Source organism: Cuculus canorus, chromosome 1, assembly GCF_017976375.1.
Source record: "Cuculus canorus isolate bCucCan1 chromosome 1, bCucCan1.pri, whole genome shotgun sequence".
Classification (NCBI taxonomy): domain Eukaryota; kingdom Metazoa; phylum Chordata; class Aves; order Cuculiformes; family Cuculidae; genus Cuculus; species Cuculus canorus.
In genome coordinates, this window is record NC_071401.1 from 31,810,779 (window position 1) to 31,832,581 (window position 21,803).

The window sequence follows — 21,803 nt, forward strand, 5'->3', positions numbered from 1 at the left end:
GTTTTCCAGCTCATTCTCAGGGTTCCTGTCAGGTACTTCTTTGCAGAGCTTTTCTAAGAGGAAACTAAATATATTCACCGTGTGCAGGTAGTGTCCAAGACCATTTTGAGGTCAAAATGACACTGATGGCTCTTCATGAGCAGAAAGAGTAATAGAAATTAAATTATGGTGACTGTGTAGTTTTCTTTATGAAGCAAGGTGGAAGTTGCATATTAGGAGTAAAATGGCATCTATTGTGGTAACATGTTCTTGTATTATTATTATTATTTGCTATTCTCTCCTATAATTTACATTGCATTAGGAGCTTTAAACAAGATTGGGGTCCTGTTGTGCCAAGCCCTGCTGCAATAAGGGATGCACCAGGAGTGATTCACCCCATGATTTGCTAGTAAAAAGAGAAGGTGTTTTTCTTTAATTTAGTCTGTGTCATGTATATTGCTCTAAATACAGTGTTTGTCTGTGATTTTGTGGGCAGGGATCAACAGGAGGCCAGATTTGCTTTTAGTGTTTTCTGCTACAGCACAGCCAGCTCTGAGGAAGAGCATCTAAAGTTTCAGGATTGTCTGCTGTAAACTCTGTGCAGACTCAGGACTTTCTTCAAAAAAGCCAAAGTACAGCGTTAAAGCTTTGTCAGTGATATATGTCTCATTGAAGTAATTTTCAAGTGGCAAGTGTTTTGATGATACTGTAAGGGCTTTGTTTATAGAGTGAGTCTGACAGACATTGTAGAGATCATATAAATTATTGCTTGGTTGATTATTAATGAGAATCATTCACCTAGATTCCTCCTCACGCACTGTTTCTGCCAAAATTCCCTTAGAGACTTGTTTTTGCTACAGTCTGGGCTCTGTTTCACAGAACATAGTTCATGCTGAATGGTGTTGAGATGGATCCCCTGGCCAGCTGAGAAAGCTGGAAGTCAAGGAGGTTATTTCCTGCCCCTCCTTCATTCAATCCTTTCCACTTCTACAAATATACACATGCACGCACTCACACGTACACACACACACATATGTTGATGCTACGTGCCTTTACTCCTGTACTTGCAGGAGTCCTATGCCTACATGGGGCTTTATAGATTGGGATTGTGCAGCACTTATTTAAGGGCATCTGCCCATGTATTTAATATGTAGTTCTTAAAAAATTCAGGGCTAGAAGAGCACCTACAAAGACATGTCTGCCCTTGCAGTTACCTTCTCAGGATCTTAACAGGGGCCACAGTAAGAGGTTCCATATGGGTATTGATTCGTGGCGGCTTGGCGGAGACAAAGATTGCATGCCAAATAGATATCAAAACAAAAAAAAGCAGAAATAAAATCTGTAATCTTGTAGATAAAGTGAATAAGGAATAGTTTCTTAGGATGACAGGACTAAAAAGTGTGCCTTGAACTGTCAAATACCTTGTTTTAGCAAAACAAAGGAAGCACATTTCTCCACTCTTTTACTGTCCTAATACCAGCACACTGTGAAAGCCAGAGATATAAACAGGTTCCGATGGATTAAAAATATAAATAGGTGTAGGTGCACAGTAGGATTTAGTGAAAAGGTACAAACCAAGTCATGTGGAATAGATGCCTACTGGAAAAGATTGTTCGGTTGTGACCTCTACCACTGGCAATATGTAAGCACTCTATACAAGCTAAAAATAGTTTGTTCTTTACCGCCCTATTTCTTATTCTAAATCCCTGGGCATCTGCTACTTGCCAGTCTGATGGTCCTTCCTGTGAGGCAGGGTGATAGTGGTTATGCTGGTTAAAGGGAAAAGCTGTCAGGCTTCCACCCCCACCCATCCCCCACCTTTGTTTATTGGGATGTGTCTGGAAGTTTACCAGAAAATGCAGCATCTATTTTAGAAACAGTGAAGTGTAGGAGCTTAATGATGCCTAAAGTGGACAAGGAAATGTACTGGAAGATGGAGGTGGCTGCCATGCTGCTGTGTTCGTCTGGCACTTTGGGGCTGATAATGTTGTTCCAAAACTGAGCTCCTCCATCTGGATCAATAATAAACTAAATTGGCACATCTTCTCGGGGACATCAGTGATCTAGTGTCCTACAGCCACTCTCACTTTTGTCTTCATTTTTTCCAGTGAGCAAGACTTATTACATTGAGATAAGCCCTTTAATGACCAAATGAGTCCCTTCCACCAAAAGCTTCCTGAAAAACAGAAGATGGTAAGATTTGAATAAACAGGGAAAACAATGATCCAGCCTTCATCTCTAGCTTGCAGCTGAACATTCTTTCTTAATTGCTGATACAGAAAAAGAGGAGACTGACATGAAGATAAAGAAACTGGCAGATCACAGAATTTTGAGGAAGAATTTTAGATAAAAACACAAGAACTTTTCAGAATAACAACCATTTTCTTATTCTGGTAACATTCTTCCTTCATTTCAGGAAAAAAAAAAAAAGCTACTCTTTCTTTGCTGCTGCCAAGTAGTATGTATTCCACTATAAATACATTTGTGTATGTCTATAAATATATTTGTTTTAAGGGAGGCAGATATTTTCAGGAATACTTAAATCTCAGCTTTTGGAAATCAGCTCTGTGTTCAATCTCAAAATACTCAGCAGTGGTGCCTCTGAATTATATAATCAAAACTCTAGTCTCGAGAATTTTTTATTTTTTTTTTTTTAGACAGAAACCACAGTTTAACAAGGAACTTACTACATTTATTAGCAACTGCTGCCTGGACTGTCCTAATCCTTGCAGTGCATGTTGGCAGGCAACTTGATTCCTAGAACTAGATATTTTTTTATCTTTCAACCCCAGTGGAAAATAGGCAGTTTTTCTTAGGTACAAAATTATCACTCACAGGCCATGGAGACCCTTTCAATATTTTGTATTTCAGTCTCAGATCATTGTTTTCAACAATCACCGTCTATTTCTGTGTGTTTGACCAGCGTGTCTGAGCACCACAGCCACCAGCAGGCTGCTGGTTGTTCATCATGGAAACCTTCCATGTGTGCAAGTAGGGGCACACAAACAAATCCGTGTTTGCACACATGGGTGTTCTTATGCATCCAACAGAAACACCACTTGGCAGCTGTCATAAAACATGACAGAAACAATTGGCAGTTGGAGGCAGAACAAATGACAAGGGCTAATACTGAGAATCATATAGGGGATTTATACTCTTAAAAAGAAATACAGAGCTGATATATAATCTGTAGTAAGGGCTGATGGAAATGGGTGGTAACTTAATGTTGATGATGGAGCACAATCACCAAAAATACAGCTGACGTGTATGCCGGCATGTTATTTGGGTAGAGTAATAATGTGGCAAAACCAGGTGTTTCAGCCAGCAACTGTTGCCTAAGAAGGAAAGGAGGATGCTTCTCAAATATTTTGTGGCTATTTTTATGGATCATAGAATCATAGAATCATCAGGTTGGAAAAGACCTTTGAGTTCATCAACTCCAACCGTACCTGTCCACTACTAAATCATGTCCCCAGAGTTCATGACACAATTGCTCCTGCACTCCCAAAATGCAGACTAATAAAAGCAATTGTTTTACACTATGTAGCATCTTAGAATACAATTATCCTTAAAGAGATTTTATTGCTCTTCTGTTTTTTCCGGACTGAAAGATTTCATGTGAAATGTATTGTTCCTCCTATATTCTACGTAGAAGAAAAAAGGAACTTTACAAACTACTCCAATCATGTCTATAATATCTTAATAATCATATATCCAGATGGATCTGTGAAAAGTGTATGTGAGCAGCGTTAATTCCTATTTTTGGTAACTCCTGCATAACTCTATCATACCTTTGGTTCTGAAGACCAACAAACCTAACAGTAAGTTCAACAGGAATTGTCCCTGGCTCTAACTCTGTTGTCCTGGTCCTGCGCCAAATAGGCATTATGCCAGGAGGTAGAGCAGACTGCAGTGGTGGTGCTGATGAATGGTTGTCTTCTGTTCCTAGACAAGAGCTATATATCGAATTTCTATTATTGCAATGCTCAGTAGCATTAATACAGTTAAACTTGGTATTTTTCTGGATTCTGTCACAGGTGTGGCAAATTTATTGACTTTCCAGTGACTTTATCAGTTTGTTTTTCTCTGCATCTGAGAGTCCAGGCCAGTATTTCCTTTGGACATGCCATATTTAGGCTGTTTTCATGGTTTGTCAGCAATATGCAGGTGGCATGCATCAGCTTCTTTGTAGATGTAAGCATCATCTGTCTCTTCGGAGGTCTGAATGGGGTCTTCACTGTTGAGAAATCCAGCTGAATGTTTCATCACTGCAATGCATAGTAATAGGTTTGAGTATTCTGAGAGTTCACTTTCCAAGATGTTCTGCAAATGGTACTCATGCATCCTCTCGGTGCTCATGTGATATCTGAAAGCATTTCATTCACATTGGAAAACTTAAGCAGCAATTTCAGAAGGACAAACAAAGCAAATCTGTTCCTGTTTAAAAGCTGTCCATCCCTTCAGTAATCTTGCCATTGTCCTTAGTGTGGTTTGGATTAATCCCTGCAGGGTATGGAATTAGTTTTCAAGAATTATTGACTAAGTCATCTTCAATATACTACAGCACAATCACCTTTGGTAAGCGTGGAGTCCTAGAACACCTAGAAGGGTGTTTTGGGAGTTTTGGCTTATGCTGTTGTATTTTGACTCCAGTTTTAAAAGAAACTGATGACAAAGCCATGTAGTTGTTTAACACAGGCAAAGTTACTTACAAAGTGCCATTTCCTTGAACATGGCAAGAATTACTAGCCAATAATTTTCTTCCACTTAAATTCAAAATCTGAGTGTACCTTATTGAAATCTGCCATCTTTCCTTTGAGACAGAGCGTTTGTCTGTGGTTGGGCAGAGTTTGCTGTTGTTTCAGTTTACTGCTTTTGTAAAGAAACTGAAACATATCTAACAGCTGTCTTAGAGAGAGAACAGCAAGGGTTAAATATAATTTGTCACAGCAGTCACCAGATGATGATATTTTTCTTTGGTCTTCACACAGAACCTGAAAGATCTATATAGGACAGGGAGAACTTGGCCTTTGGTCCATCTTCTTTTATAATTTCACCTGCTCCATCCTTACCTCAGAATGCTTTGGTCTAGTGTGAATACTGGACTTAATATGAAATTTCCTATCTGGCTAGAACTGTAGCTGAACCTACATTTGTCCAGAGGGATGGATGAGATGCCTCCTTCAGCATTTTCCCAGTCCTAGTTTTCCCTGATCCTAGGAGAGGACCAGTATGACACCATGCCTCAAGTGTTATTGTGGTGCTCCACTTTGCATGCTGTGGAGCTCTGCAGGCATCTTTAGCAGTGAGTAGTAATGATGGACTTTATGCACAGCAGGAAAGTGCTGCACAGGATTGCTCGCTGTGGCTGTCAGAAGTCTGACTTTTAAAAATGATATCAAGAAAATTAGCATAGCCTAAGGACTTCTTTGAATTGTATGTTGCCCTTTCACCTCTGACTTTATCTCCCAGCATTCACTAACCATGAATATTTAATACAGCCACCACTGCATCCTGTGGAATAAATGACAGGGTTTGAGTTTCAAAGCTCAATCTGAAAAGCAATACATATACATCGATATTGAAAAAAAAGCATCACACCCAGAGTAAATCCTTTCTCATAAGCCCACTTATTCAAGAAGTAATGTAATATCATGAGTTTTCATTAATACTAGTCTTCAATAAGCCTAAAGCAAATCCTTGCTTGCTGTGTGCTTGCTACGCTTGTTGTACAGAACTGCCTAAAAGCCGTGAAGGCTCACAGTCTTCATGGAGAGCAAGGAACGTGCAGCCAACGCAGATACGAGCTCTATTGGAGTACAGTTACTCAATCCAAGCTCTATTGGAGTAAAGGTGTTCAATCAGCTGTCCTTCCTGGAGAATATGACTATGAATGTTTCACAGAAACCATAGTGCTAATTTTCAGCCCACACAGAGTGCTTAATACTTGCAAAATGCTATTAAAATGTGAGCTAATCTTCACCAGTACATCAGTGTGATTGTACTTGTTTTGCAGACTTAACATACAGAAAGGTCAGCAGGCTGACCCAGGACCACAGAGATTCTCAGCAGCAGATTTAGGTTGAAGGAACAGGCCTCTCTGGTCACATTCGTACATAGTGTTGCCTTGTAGCAAATGTCGCTCAAATTTCCTGAATATATGTGTGTGTGTGTGTGTGTGTGTGTGTAAAATAAATCCTAGAAAAGGAGTTGTTTCTCTCTTTTCACTTCTTCAAAACAAACAAGCTCCCCAGCTACTAAACCCCACGTTTACATGTATCATAAAATACTTTCCAGCTGCTAGCCAGAAAATTCAGCAGAAAACCTGTAGAACACCAAAGTAACTCTCTTCTTTTAAATAATTGATGCTGCCAAATAGCAGCAGTGTTATGCCAACAAAGAGATTGGTCTCTCGAAATATTTTATTCATTATGCCTCAAGAAACCCAAAGCCTTATTTTTAACGAAAGAAAATTTCAGAAGTTGGCTCTCAGTTCATCTGAAACATCTGCTTATTACAATTCTTGGTGTTACAGCACTGGTGCTCCCCAGTAAATCTTTCAGCTTTAAATAATACGTGTGGAAGTCTTGGCAAAGAGATCAGGTAGAAGAAAGTGTAACATTTTCCAAATGTGTGTCTTACTTACTATAGCGGTGTATTTTAATAATAGATGTGTTGAAGGGAATCTGCTAATCCGATTAAATAACAGGACAAGGAGGAATTAATTCCAATGTTCAAAAAGACCCCATTCGGCACAGCTGAAACTTTATATTCAAGGGTAAAATGGTTAGAAGTCTTAGCTAACTACACTTCTATAAAACAGCCAGAAATGGATCTTTCTCTGTATTGTTCATAAATCAAGGTCACTTCTATGAGAAGGCTATATTGTGATAAATCTGCTTGACAATTAGATGGAGAGGGAGTATCGATGTTAAATGAATTTCTTCTTACACTCCGGTGAGAAGGCAATGTAAACACCACAGTAGTAATAGTAAACAGCAAATTGCATTTCCAGATAATAACAGATATTTGTGGTGCACAGTTTTACACTTTAATGTGCTGTGTTTTACTCAGTCATATTAATATTTTAAATTATGTAACATTCCCTTCTTCTGCATAATTTGTTTTTTTTTTACCACAAATGCACCTCCCTCTCCCCTGTCTCTCCCACTCCCTCTCTCCCTCTTTCTCTCTATTGCTCTGCCATTTCCCTTTTCCTTTGTTTGTTTTCCTTTCTCCTTTTTTTAACAGTGATGCTTGGGGGGGGGAAAAACCTAAAGTGAAACTGTCTGTGAAAGAAAAATAGTATTTTCAAGATTTATAAGCCAGGATGTTATGTTGTGTTGTATATTTGCAGATTCAATCTGTGTACCAGGCTTTGATCCAAGCCTTAGCATGATGACTGGAATCACTCCGATTAACCCAATGATACCAGGCATGGGGTTAGTGCCACCACCACCAACAGATGTGCCTGTAGTCAAAGAAATAATTCACTGTAAAAGCTGCACGCTCTTCCCTCCAAACCCAAGTAAGTGGATATGATGAAAGGATGTTATTTTCCTAAATATATTGCTTGAAGTATTTTTTATCTAATACAAATTAAGTTTTTTAAGTAGAGTGTAGGCAAGTATGGTGTTTCCTTCTAAAGCCTACTCTGTGAGTAAAGCATGGTATGGTATCAGAACATACTTATTTATCTCTGTGAGGTCACGTGAAAAAAACTATGCAATTACTACCAGCAAGAAATATAACTACTGAAACAAAGCTAACAGAGCCTGAAGTTCTGCACTTCTCATAGTAGAAAACTGTCTTTTCTTTAGACCAGAACGTCACAAAATATGACAATTATACAGTGCTGATCAGCTGTTGCTCTCCTTCAGGTGCCCGCAGATAGATAGGACCAATCTTGGCTCATGTCTCTGAACATGGCACCTTACATTCAGGCGCTGACTAGCTCTGGTCCCTCCCTGGGGCATATGGAGGGGAAGGGAGACTACAATTCCTTCCTTGCCAATTTTTAGGGGGGCAGCATGGCAAATGAATTCCTTCTCCTCTTAGAGAGCAGGGACCAGGCTTCCTTATGCCCATCTGTGACTTTGTGCAAATGGAAAACTCTTCCCACTGAGCCACCATCTCAGGCACAAGGCCTGGTTTTGTGTGTGTTAGCCCCAGGAGTTTGGTTTCAGAGCCATCAAAACCAGCAGCTTTCACTATCACTGTGAAGACAAAAGAGAGAATTAACCAAATAGTCTGGTGCTCTGGATTTGGAATGTACCCAGAGCATGGTTTAATAAAACTGACTGTCTGTATGTGAATGTATACATACATGTGTGTATTTTAAGATTGTAAGCCCATTTACCTGTGTAAAAGGGCCAAAAAACTGAGTTATGTCAATCAGATTCCTTCTTAGAGAATTACTTTTAGAGGAACGCTAGTGATCTACATGTAAATAAGGTGAAGTGTTATGACAGAGTATATTTTTTTATACAGCTTTCAAAATTTTAATAGTTTTCTTGTTTGTGTATATATTCTTTCTGTATATGCATAAAAATAACACTTCTAGCCACTTCACCTCACGAGCACTTGTAAACAGCGAGGTTATGCTTCCTGTGTGCTGGCGTCTGCTCCATTATCTGGCAACAAGACAAAACAGATAACCGGCAGAGCATTTTCATCATGCTGTCACTTCATCGTGTTTCCCACTTTGTTTTTCTGTTTGTTGTGCTCCTGTACCCTGAGACAGAAAAGAAATTATGCTAAGACCAGGGAACGGTGTCCAGCCCAAGTGCCTGGGGTGGCACGGGCTGGCTTGAAGAGTGCCCACACACTTGGCGAGTGTGGCGAGCGATGGATATGAGCCAGAGATGGTGAAGTTCAGACTTTGAATGTACTGGACTACTGCTTGAAATCTGTGCTCAGGGTCAAATCAAGAAAGTCCCCTGGTTTTAAATAGAATATTTTCTAATTTTTGTGTGACTGTGCAGGGAAAAGAAAGATCCTTTTAGACCTTGCCATCTGTCCTGGAGAACAACCCGCAGTGGCAGGAATTAATCTCTGAAATGCCACCTAAAACTTGAAAAGGTTTAGATTCAAGTAATCAGTTTCAGACAATCTCTGCAGTGTTCAATTATTTTGCTTCTCCCTCTCTCCCGCCTCCACGCTATGTCAAATAACTGTTGCTGCCCAGAACTGATGAGGGGGAAGAATAGAGTCAATGGATCAAAAGACAAATTTTGTATTCCAATGTGATTTCTGTTTTGACTTAGATCTTCCACCACCTTCAACAAGAGAGAGACCTCCTGGGTGTAAAACAGTGTTTGTTGGAGGATTACCAGAAAACGCAACGGAGGAAATTATTCAGGAAGTCTTTGAGCAGTGTGGAGATATAACAGCAATTCGGAAAAGCAAGAAGAATTTTTGTCACATTCGTTTTGCAGAGGAGTTCATGGTTGATAAAGCCATTTACCTTTCTGGTACTTCACGTTCTTTAATGGATTTTCCTTGCTTCTCATTTGTATTTTGTGATGCTAATGTTTGCTTATTTTCTTAGCTTTTATCTCAGCAAGTCTTCCTTGAGCTCAGTGGCTGTTGCTTGGAATGGCAAGGGGCAATTCTCTATCTCTATGTGCCTGCCAAGACTTGTGCATGGTTTTGTATGCTGTTTACCCAGGAGCAATTTCCTGCCATCCCACAACAATGCAACAGATCCCGAAATTCACTACAGAACAATCTTATTTTCGATATACACAGGTTTATATAGTTTTGCTCATAGGTTGTCGAAAGAGAAGGGCACTAGGCCAGGAACACTGCTGTTTTCCAGCACCGGTTTCTCAGATAGGCTGGCAATTTCATTGGCATATTTTTATAGATGTGCAGTGCAGTCTGAATAAAATCTGCCTTTATGTGTGCATGTATTCAGATACCGGATGGGTTAGGTTCTGAGCCCCATCTGTAGGCTACATCTGTTGCCTCCCGGGACAACAAGTGTCACAGAAACTCAGGTGTAAAATCTCAGAATCTCTATTATTTTCTGAAAAGAAAAAAAAATAGAAAAAATAAGAAGAAAGAACAAAAAAATATGAGAAACAGTTCTGCTTTTTTTATATCAGGCTTGAGTGACTCTCAGTGCCCTCTTAAGTTTACAGGCTCCTTCATTCAAGGATAAGCTTCCTAACTGAGCCCTTCTTCACCTTCCTGAGCTGTATCCCATCTCTTGTTCATCTCTTGTTCTAGGTGGAGAGACCCATAAGCTTTGTTTTGCCCCATGAGTGTCATGTAACACTTTCACCTCATATGCAAGGTATTCTTAAATAGACAAGGGCCAGGGACTGCTCCTTGGCCAAGATCATATGAGATAAACTGGCTTACAGTTGACCACCTTCTGTAGCGTGACCCTGAGGAGACTCATTGAGGCCACCCAAAATGGAGCAAGGGAGGCAGCTAACAATTAGTGAGAGCTTATTTGAGCCGTCACCCTGACCATCTTTGGTTTAGCAGAAAGGACATAATCTCAATGTCCCTTAGGTGTCCATAGGAGCTGCATTCCAGAAATAAGTGGTCTCTAACATCACCATCAACTACATCTTAAAATTAAAGAGAGAGAGAAAGCAAAGATAGGAACATCTGAACTTTTGAAATATGTGGTCGGGGAAAATCTAGCTCCTTTGTTTCACAATGTTTTTTGTGCTTGGATTTTGTTCAGATATTTTCCTGGTTTGGCTGCTTACTTTAAATACCTGCTTGAAGTACTACAGAAAACAGTGAGGTTTGTGAGGTATATATAATGATTTCTTTGAAATATTTCTGTATTTTCGTATCTCTTCCAAATTTTCATTCCACCTTGTTTTTTTTTTTGTTCATTTGTTTTAATTTTATTTCTTCTTCCCTCCTCATCCTCTTTTCCCATTTTCCATCTTTCCTGTTTATTTGTTTATTCACTTTCTACCTTCATAATGCTGTAGTAAATTGGGTTACATTACAGTCATTGCAGTAAGAAGAAGCAGTAGCACATTTCCCAGCTTCCAGCTTCTGTCCAAGTGGCCCTATCTTCACAAGTAATGGAGCAGAGAAGGGGCACACCAGATTCTGTAGGAACTGGGATTATTGTATATGATAAACAAAACAATGGCAAGGAACAGAACAATGAAAAGCTCAGATACGTACAGGTTGCCATCCTGGGCTAGAGCCAGTGTCCATCTAGCTCAGTTTCCTGCTTTTCAGTAGCTGACTTAACCTCTTGCTTCACTCCAAGTCAAGTTCTATTTTAATTTTGTATGCCTTAAATCCTGGAAGAACAGATCTGATGATTAGTAGGAAATTTCTGTGTTGCCATGTGTCCTCATTCATACATGCCAGATTATACATTCAGAACAAGGGAAACAAGTAGAGGTGGAGGTGGCAGATTGCCTTCCTCATCCTGATTTTTCTGCCAGTTTATTTCCAAGTTCCTGATCCATCCTTCCTTCTTCTATTTCTTTTCATCACAGTCATACTGCTGACTATGATCCTCTTGCCATCTACTCCACCCTTTCTCGTCAGCTTCCCTCCCCATCTGTCTTTTTCTCCACACCTTTTCTTTCTTCTAAAGTTTTGTACTTACTTAGTGCCTCTGACCAGATCAGGGAAAGAACCAGTGGAGCTGAGAGGGAGGGAACAGAAAAGCAGGGATATGCTGCAGCCAAGTTTCAATTCTTTTTTACCACCAGCACAGAACTTTACAGAAATCTGCCAATGAAACAGGGGACACATCAAGGAGGTCTGGCACTAGACAGGGGCATGTTTTATTCATACTGAAATACTGGGGGGTTTAATCAGTCTTTATTCCATTTTCAAACTTAATGTATTCTGAAGTGGCGGGTATAAAGAATATTAAGGCATTTTCTTTTCACTGTTACAGACAAAAGAGGTGTACAAACAGAAATTGTGGTTAATATAGTATGCATATTATATTAGGAAGAGTCATGCCTTTAATATCTATAATATAATGATAATTTTTTCTAACTAATTAGTTTTATCTGTCTATGCCATCTGATCTCACCTAACTTATTATTTATCCTGTGCTTATCATCAGAATAGTGCAAGTAATTACAAAATCTGTCAAGTAGTTTAGTCACTGATTTTTTTTTCCTTTCTATCCCTAAGTAAATATGTATTAAAAGGAGACTGGAAAGTGGGTTGAAGACTATGATAAAAAATTTTACTTGAGGAGGGGTAATTTTCATTTAGCTTTGAAAGTTGCATTTTGATCTCCTACAAAAATCAACATACCACCCTGTGAGAAAAGTCTTTCTCCAAACTGTATGTACTTTACTCTTGTGGCTGCAACTCAATAACTGCTGCAAATATTGGTGGCCCTGGACTTGAAAATATGGGATAAACAGGTGGCTTGATACAGACCTGTTTATATCCCAAAAGCTTGTGTAAGCATTTTTCCTGTGCATATTTTCCCCCGTGGGTCTCCATTTAGTACCACATACCAGTTTTATTTTATGCTCTCTCTGATCATCATCAACACTATGATTTAGATCCCCAGTTAGAGAGCAGCTATTGACTGGTGCCCAATATACAAAACGCTCAACGGTAAGTCAAGCCAGGGAGTTTTAACTAGACTGGTGATATGGAAATACTGTGTTTGATTTTTATTTAGCAACCTCATTAATTTTTCCTGTTGCTGCTCCTTTAAAGTAAGGATCTTGGCAAGTTTCCAAAGTCTTTTCCCCTGCCATTGTGTGCAAAACTGAAATTAAGAGTGACAAGCCTGGCACGCAGTTTGTGCTAGCTCTAGGCCTGAGCAAAGAGAGGGGGGAGAGAGTCTGTAAGGGCAATTCATTGCCCATGCATGAAGGAGAGGCAATGGCAGGTGGCTCTCTCATGCATTTAAATACCCTTGAATAAGGAGAGATGTTTTTGGAAAAAAAGCAAGCCCCACAGCTGCCCCACGGTTCAATTGCCAAACCCAATGGATGCCTGAGGATCCTATATACAAAATAGGGCCTGCCAGTTGTGCATCTCTTGCTACACAGCACCTTGCTGGCTATCCACCCATCAAGGAGTCTGTTCTTTACTGGACAGGCAATTGGTCCTGTAGTGTCTGCAAAGCCTGATTTAGGAGGGTGCAAGAAGCTATGCCAAAGGCGTTTGCTGTTTCTGCTAAGGGAAAGATGCCAAGCACTGAGCAACCTAATCTGACTTTGAAGTTGACACTACTCTGAGAGGGGGATTGGACTAGATGGCATCCAAGGTCCCTTCTGACTCAGGTTATTCTAAGTTTCTGTGCTGCTGAAAACTGCCTGGCTGACTGCCACCTTCGGTCTTAAGAGTTAAACAAGCAGTAGGATTTTTTCACAGTGATTCATGGGCAGTTTAAAAAATCTGTTAGTTTGGAGGCACTTAAACTGATTACCTAAAGGGAACCATTTGTACAGTGCTACATCAGGTACTGTTCAATATTTTTTTCCATTATCCATGTTTACTTCAAAAAGGAGGGCACCATTAGTAAATCTTAACTTTGTTGGTGCACACGCAACCCATAGATGTACAGTCCTTTTCATTAGTTCTTTATTCAGATTAAGTGGGGCTTTGAGGTCCACAAGAGGCTTGTGTCCTGTAATGCCGTGTTTCTCTGTCTGTCCCTGCCCAGTGTGCTCCTGCCAACAGAGGCAAAAGATGGCAGGGGGAGAGGAAGAGACATTGTGTCTTCCTGCAAAGTGCAGCCCAGTTGGGAGATCTAATTTTAGGTTCTTGAGACCTGGAACCTTGGCAGTGTCCTTTCACATTGATGATAATGGCATTTTGGCACAGAGCAATCACTGTTTGAGGAATGCAGCTGTCAAGTCAGACTAGGGGAGTTAACATTTGTCAGAGTTATCAGGGTAGCTGCATCACTGACCCCTTTTGGCTGACCTCTTCATGCCTACACCTCTGTGGATAAAACCACATGATTACCCCCTTTCAGGGCCCAGCTCTGAAAGGTCACCCATGTTCTTCTATTTTGTCTCAATGAATATGGTGTGTCTGTAATTCTTCCTTTCAACACCTTGTGACTAGAGCTACATATATGACCACAAACAGCCTTCTGAGGGAAAAGAAAATTCTCTTCTCTCTGAGCAAGAGAACGCATAACAAAATAGATGGGGCTTTAAAATAACTAATAATCCCCTCGTTTTCCTCTTTTGCAATACTCAGTCCTACATTGTCCCAAGCTTGTGAAATTTGGAGACCACATTTAGTAGGTTCCATGGAAGTTTTTGATCCTTTCTGGCTTTGAGGGACTTCTGAAACACTTAGCTTGAGTTTTCCATCTAAGTTTGGACTTCCTGCTGGAAAATGAAAGTTATACCTCTTTCTCACTGAAAGGCTACTTAGCTGAACTCTATGAAATGTTTGGAAGGAAAATATCAAACTAAAAGTCACCCAGACTGGTTTTGGAAACATCGCTACATATGTATTTAATATTTTTGGAGCTATTGTCTCATACATGCTGTATTAGAGACAGTCCCTTGTAATTCATACAGCAGGACGTTTTTACAGCAGTAAAACAAAGAGAGTACACCTAGGTACAACTTTTGCTAAGATGCTCCTACTCTACTATACAAGTCTTAGCTTTGCTGTCCCTGGAGAATGTTCAAAACTGAGGTTTAACTCTGGTGGTAAGGTGCCGAAGCTCTTCAAATCACAGGCAAACCATGAGACTGAAAGGTAGGTTCTTTTGGATTGCAGTTCAAAGGCAGCAAACACCATTTTTCCTGCTGTACTGAATGGGAACTTCCCGTCCCTGAAGTTATTAAGCAGTGATTGTAGTGGTGTGTGTTTCTGAAGAGCCTCCTATAAGCCAGCTCAGCGCGGAGTTCATCTCCACAGCATCCTGGGATTTGAGAAGTCTCTACTGGGCTGCTTTGCTTCTGAGGCTACTGCCTCAGAAGGCTTCTGAGGCTACCGCTACTGCGGTGTGTTGGCATGGAGAAATTAGAGCTAGCACTGTGCAGACTAATTTTACTGCATCTGAAGGCTTTGTTTGCAACTTTCTGTGTTTCCTCACATTTTCTCTGAATTGACATTTTAAAACTTAGAGAAACTGTTCTGCAAATATCATTCAGCCTCAGAAATAGAACAAGAACAAAGACAGGTGCTAACATACGTTCTTTCACAGTACGGTCACAAAAAGCTTTTTTTATAGCTTTGTTATGATCTTTTTGTCCTCTGACAGCAGTTTAAGGGGTTTGGTCCAGAATAGAGCCCTGTTGTACCACTGCATAGTTCCTGACTTAGAGCCTTTTCAGTCTGCTAGCTCTAGCATATGATATGTTGACCTAAATTTTGAGTATGTCAACCTAAATTTTGAGTATGTCGAACATCACTAAAGGTGAGGCACAGCAGGTTTCATTATTTGTTCGGAAAGGAGTCTTGCAAATGTCTAATAAATCCATCCACACTTTTGAAATTACTTTAAAGAATCCTGAACTCAATTAATTTGTAGGTGGTTTGTATTTACTGCTAAACTGTTTCCAATGGGAATTGGGAAGTAGTGTTTGCACTTATAAAGCCTCAAAATTTGAGATCTAGCATCAATGCAGGTATGTCACCATCCCCTTTGTGGCCCAGGAAATTATGTAGCACAATTTTCTAATTAATCTTTAGTCATGATTTTTATAAAATTCAGCCTTTCCTCTTACTTCCAATTCCTTTGACAGACTCGAGAAAAACACTAAACTGCACTTGATCTCAACAGTATCAGGAGAAGAAAGACTTTACAGTCAAACCGAAGCAGATCACTTTTCAGTAGCTGTTTTTCATGTAGCTGGACTGTGCACCTATAACGGTATCAGGAAGAAAAATAACATTTTGAGAGACTCACAAACAGAAATGTACATTCCGTATCTTCAGGTTGACTTCTTCAACTCATCTACTATATTGATTGGTGATGCAGAAAATCGTGAGGAAAAATGAGTGGATGAATGTTTATCTTCCTGGGAAAACACAATGATCCTGCCTAGATATGTGGGAATCTGTTAATGCACATTTTTGCTTAGCTGCACTCGAGGGGGAAAAAAAGGAAGGAAAAAAAAAAGCAATGAAGTCCTGCAACAGTTAGTTCTGCTTGTTGATTTCAGGTTACCGCATGAGATTAGGATCTAGCACAGACAAAAAGGATTCAGGTCGCCTTCATGTTGATTTTGCTCAGGCAAGAGATGACTTTTATGAATGGGAATGCAAACAAAGAATGCTGGCCAGAGAAGAACGCCACAGACGCAAAATGGAAGAAGACAGACTGCGCCCTCCTTCTCCTCCAGCAATAATGCATTATTCTGAACACGAAGCTGCTTTGCTGGCTGAAAAATTGAAAGGTAAGCAGCATCTGATACTTTTCAGTGTATTATTCGTTAGGAGCAGGAGCTATCCAGAAGTCAGAGCAGGGGAGCTGATTTCTCTCCAATGTATTTCATTACTTGCCCTGTTGCCTTTTCCTTGTTACTCTGTCATTTCAATGCCAATGGTAATGATACTCACCCACCTCCTAGAAATGTATAACTTCTGTCCATCTATGTGTGCTTCAACAGCTAAAATAGAACCTTCAGGATACTACATTTTTTTTGGTTGTTTTTTTTTTTTTTTTTCCCCGCTCAGTTATTGTCATCATCCTCCTTGGAAATGCTTTCATCATAAGGCAAACCCTTACAAACATCATTTGTATTAGAGGCCTGACTCTGGAAATATCTTTATTTCATCAACTGATATGTTACTACATTACATGCATTCATCTGTCCCAATTCCTGACATTTAAATTGCCCTCATGATCTCTATTTTATCGTGGCCCTCAGATCATAGAATCATAGAATCAATCGTAGAATCATAGAATGGTTTGGGTGGGAAGGAACCTTAAAGATCATCCAGTTCCATCCAGGGGGACCTCCCACTGGATCAGGCTCCCCAAGGCCCCATCCAGCCGGGCCTTGAACACTTCCAGGGATGGGGCATCCACAACTTCCCTGGGCAACGTGTTGCAGTGTCTCACCACCCTCATCATGAAGAATGTCTTCCTGATGTCTAGTCTAAATTTTTCCCCTCTCCAGTTTAAAGCCATACATTTAAAGGCCCCTTGTCTTACCACTACATGCCTTTGTAAAAAGTCCCTCCCCAGCTTTCTTGTAGCCCCTTCAGGTTGCTCCCTGGAGGATTCTCTTCTCCAGACTGAACAACCTCAACTCTCTCAGCCTGTCCTCGTATGGAAGGTTCACCAGCCCTCTGATCATCTTTGTAGCCTCCTCTGGAGCCGTTCCAACAGTTTCATATCTTTCTTATATTCAGGATTCCAGAACTGGACACAGTATTCCTGATGAGGTCTCACAAGAGAGGAATAGAGGGGCAGAATTACCTCCCTCTCCCTGCTGGCCATGCTTCTTTTGATGTAGCCCAGGACACAGTTGGCCTTCTGGGCTGCGAGAGCACGTTGCTGGCTCATGTCAAGCTTCCCATCAATCAGCAACCCCAAGTACTTCTCTGCAGGGCTGCTCTCAATCACGTCATCCCTCATCCTGTACTGAAACTGCAGATTGCCCCAGCCCAAGTGTAGGACCTTGCACTTGGCCGTGTTGAACCTCATGAGATTCACACAGCCCCACTTCTCTAGCTTGCCCAGATCCCTCTGGATGGCATCCCATCCTTCTGGTGTGACAAGTGCGCCATTCAGCTTGGTGTCATTTGCAAACTTGCAGATGCAGTAGTACAACTTTTCTTTGACAGACACCATCCATTCTTTCCTTAAAATTACTTGTGTGAGATAGTGTCTTGTTTTGGTATCAATTTGCTTGTTTATGGGTTTTTTTTGGTTTTTTTCTCTAGGTACATTTACTAAAGTAATTTTTTTCAAGGGTACAGCTTAAGGATTCCTGTCTAATGTTAAACATAGAAAGTAAGAAGCAAAGAAAGAAAATTTTTCATGGTAAAGAAATCTAAGAAAAGATCAAGCAAACAAATCCTCATATCCCTTAGAGTTGTATTTGTTTTCATTAAGTGTTTAGCAATTGTGTTCAGCATTCTCTGCCTACGTGGTGGCCAAGCATGTTATTTTACTCTGTGCCAGATCACAGGAAACTGTGATTCTTGCCACCGTTTCAGAATTATCCAGATTAGACTTAGGCTATGTAGCTGTCAACACACTGGACTCTATGAAACATGTTTTTGAAGCTGGAGAAGAACAGTGCTAAGTGTTGTATCATTAGAGCATGGAGCAGAGATGCACCCTACTGTCTCCTTGAGTACTGCATTAGTTGCTGTTAGTTGTCACTGTTACCCCAGTCTTTTATTAGTTTGGCTCACTGATAGTCTCACTATACACTCTCCTCTATTAAATAATTCATTAACTAACTGGGAGATTAGTAAAATAAGCCAGATGGATTAATAGACCCGGAGTAAAGGAGAAAAGAGGCCCACATATAAGAATATCTAATTCTTAACTGGCTTTCCAGTCCAGTTCCTCTAAAGGTTATACAATACAATTCAGAGTTTTAGATCCATCTGTTCCCAGAATCTGGTTTCAATTGAATATTTTAGGAGTTAATCTTTTATAGGGAAGTTTTTCTTTATGTAGTAAGGCCTAGAGGTTTCCTGTACTAAGCTAGAAAATGAAAAAAGTCTGGACAATTTCTTCTGTATGGCTGTCCATTGCTTGGGACAGCTAAATGTGGGTTTTTGCAGCATGTTTAAGATGTCTATATATAGAAGGGTTTTTCTTTTTTTTTCCTGGGAAGTTTCCATACTTAATTAAAACCTATTCCAAGCATTTAGATCTTTGTTTCTCCTGGGGGACATTTGACCAGAGCTTGGCATATATGCACAAATTTAATATAGCAGTATTTTGAGTATGATATAGACCACCACCATGTACATGAAGATAAACTTTCACAAACATACAGAACTGAAGATAATAAATTAGGAAACCAAAATGTTAAGTTTGTTTGGTTTTTTTATTGGTTAAAAAATCATTGAAATCCAGCAAAAGAACATATTGCAGTTTTAAAAACTTTCCTAATTAGCCATTGCCTTGTGATATTAATGGTACTGTCCCTGGATCTGTAAAGATATTTGGAGATGGAGTATGCAAAGAAGCCCCCTCCCTTCTCGCTGATCATGTGTTGCCTCCTCTACTAAGTACTCTAGAAAGCACAGGTTGGGCTCAATCATTATACTGGTGAGTCCTACACTCTGCCTAATATTTCCTGTGGCATCCTATACCTAAGGCAGCGGGGTGGAACATTATGGCCTGTCTTGGGCAACATGGATTCAGCATAAATCCTATGTGACATCCTAAATTTAGAGGTAAAGCCACACTAAAGAAAATTCCTTAACTCTGGAAGAGGGCAGTTCATACCTACGTTCATGTCATCATACATTCACAATTTAAATGCAGACTTCAGTGAAGCTAGCAGAAGATACATGTATGTACATAAACACACATGCACAAAAAACTGGGGGTCAAAATCTCAGCTCTGTGGATATCACCAGGTTTGCATTGCTGCAAAAGCCTTGACAATTCATCCTAGAGAAAAGTAGGATCAAAATGTATCTGCTCTTGGCAGGATTTATGTGGAAAGATTGTTTTTTGAGCAGATGTCTTGCAGTCGTTTTCTTAAGGAAAGTCATGACCTCTCTATAGTACTCACTTCAAAAGACTCATGAGCTCTGTTGCTAGCTCATGAGACAGAGCTGAAGGTGCCCAACGTGCAGGTTTCAGCTCCTGCAGTGCCTCCAGAACTTCACTGAGCAACGCTAGCTAAAAAGCAAGCCAAATAACTAAACATCTGTCATCCCAAGATACTGCTTTACAATCAAAGATGTAGACAACTTGGGCTGAATACAAGCAAGTTTTGTGGTCAAAATAACATTGAAAATTCCTGACAGCAAGGAAATTTGACAGTAAGCAGAGATGAAGCAGGCTCATCAGCCAGTCCCTTGTTGTGGTCTAGATATTTCTTGAGTCTGTAACAGATGTGACAATATCTTTTTTCACCTCCTGAAAACTGCAGCATAAGACTTAAAGAAATCATTGTTTTTGTGTACCAGACTTGGCTGGAAACTCACCCCAGTGTTCTCAGCATATTCGTATTCCACACATGTGCTGAAGTCACCTGCTGTAGCAGTAACTGCCGTAGACAAGAGTGTGTGAGAGAGTATAGAGGATCTTTTGTGCCAGCTGGGAACCAAAGTTCATTATAAAATTTCACCCAGGCAGTCTCTACTGGTATGGAGCTTCAGAGGAAAAAGAACTGATTTCTCAAAGTGGACTGCCTGGTGACTAGAGCTGGAAACTGAGATACCTCCACTGCGTATGAGGCCTTGCATACCTGCAAAAGCATCAGGGGCTATGACTTCTCCGTTCCCTGATCTCTATGGACTATCTCAAATCCCTTCATATCTGCAAAGAATTTGGTTTGAATGCCTGATTTATGCAGAAATATGGCAAACCCATCAAACTGTGGACTAGTTTAATTTTTTCACCACTTGCCATTTTACCCTGTAGCAGACAGTGCTGTTTTATGAGTACCTTCCTTTTTTCCTTTCCTTTTCCCTTTCCCTTTTCATTTTTGCTTTATCTTGTCCATTAAGGCCTTCAGGGAGCTGCAAATGAAATGCTTCATAATTTTTCCTTATTGGCAGTGTGGACATTTTTTTCTGCACCTTTCATATAGTTAGCCAAGAGTGTATTCACTTTTCTTTTCTCTTTGCTAAGTGCCTGTGGTGTAGTTCATCTCCCTATCTACCTGTTGTGCTTTGTTATTGCCACTTTTCACCATGTGACAGTGACATATTGCTAGTATCTTGGATGTTGGTCTCATGGATTTAAGCCTTTACTTCTAAAAATATAGGTCTACATTACGAACTCTCATTGATTAAACTTTTTTGAGCTGCTCTGCGTTGATAATTTGCTAGCGTTGTTTTCCGCTGGTCACAAGCAGAGTCAAAAGAGGGAAAGCCAAGGAAATGATAGTCCATAAAAGAGTTTTACTGCATTGGAAAGATGACTTGTCACAAAACATTTGATTTAAATTTGTTTCATACACTTCCGTGCACTCTCATGAAAGAGTCCCACTTTTAATGACTCCAGAACATAGAAAGCAGAAGAGAACTGAGCCAGGATTATCAGAATTAAATGAGGTCCAGCATTCAATCTAGATGGGTAACATGGGGAAGAACATGAGCTCCTTCTCATACCAGGGCTGACTACACTTCTTAGGTTTGCGAGCTGGTTGGAAGAATCAAACTGCTATTTAATTTTTCACGACAAGTTATTTTTGTCTGCTCTTTTTTTTTTTTTTAACCTTCCAAACCACAGAAGTGTGTTTGAAGGGGGAAAGCAAGGTAAGAAATAGGCACCATTTATTTAAATCTACTTTTTGATCCAAATATTTCAAAATTTGTCACAACATTGGTAATAGTTTCATCAAACCAATATCTGACTGCCACAGAATGAGATAACATCTAAGCACAACTCAAGTTAATGAAACTTCTGGCTTCCTTTCGGTCATCCTTCTGCCTTAGGTAAAAATCTGTTTCCTTGAGGAAATATCCCAAGAAATTAATGGATGTGAGTTCTGGAAAACCAATGTCTTTCACAGTGAAGGGTAAATGTGAATTGCCTCCTTAAAAAGTCTTTGAGAATATTCCCCAAGATCTTGTCCTGACAAAACCAGCATAACATTGGGTCTTCTGCTAATATATTATGAAATCATGTCCTTCTTGTCTCCCAGTTCATTGGAGCATTTTGTTTGGTGCACGTCTCTGAGATTTTGATTCCTCAGTATTAAATCAGATGCATTATTACTGCACAG

At 40.0% G+C, this 21,803-nt stretch overlaps 1 protein-coding gene across 8 annotated transcripts in view; it reads left to right on the top strand.

Moving 5' to 3' along the window:
• Nucleotides 1-21,803, top strand: part of ENOX1 (ecto-NOX disulfide-thiol exchanger 1) — a 366,853-nt gene that overhangs the window by 253,314 nt on the left and 91,736 nt on the right. For 7 of the 8 annotated variants that reach the window (XM_054052495.1, XM_054052479.1, XM_054052488.1 and 4 more), the window contains 3 exons: nucleotides 7,337-7,507; nucleotides 9,246-9,452; nucleotides 16,089-16,322. In XM_054052495.1, the coding sequence (XP_053908470.1) occupies nucleotides 7,337-7,507; nucleotides 9,246-9,452; nucleotides 16,089-16,322 (612 nt within the window). The remainder of the gene's footprint in view (nucleotides 1-7,336; nucleotides 7,508-9,245; nucleotides 9,453-16,088; nucleotides 16,323-21,803) is intronic. The other variant, XM_054052503.1, reaches the window with a different exon arrangement.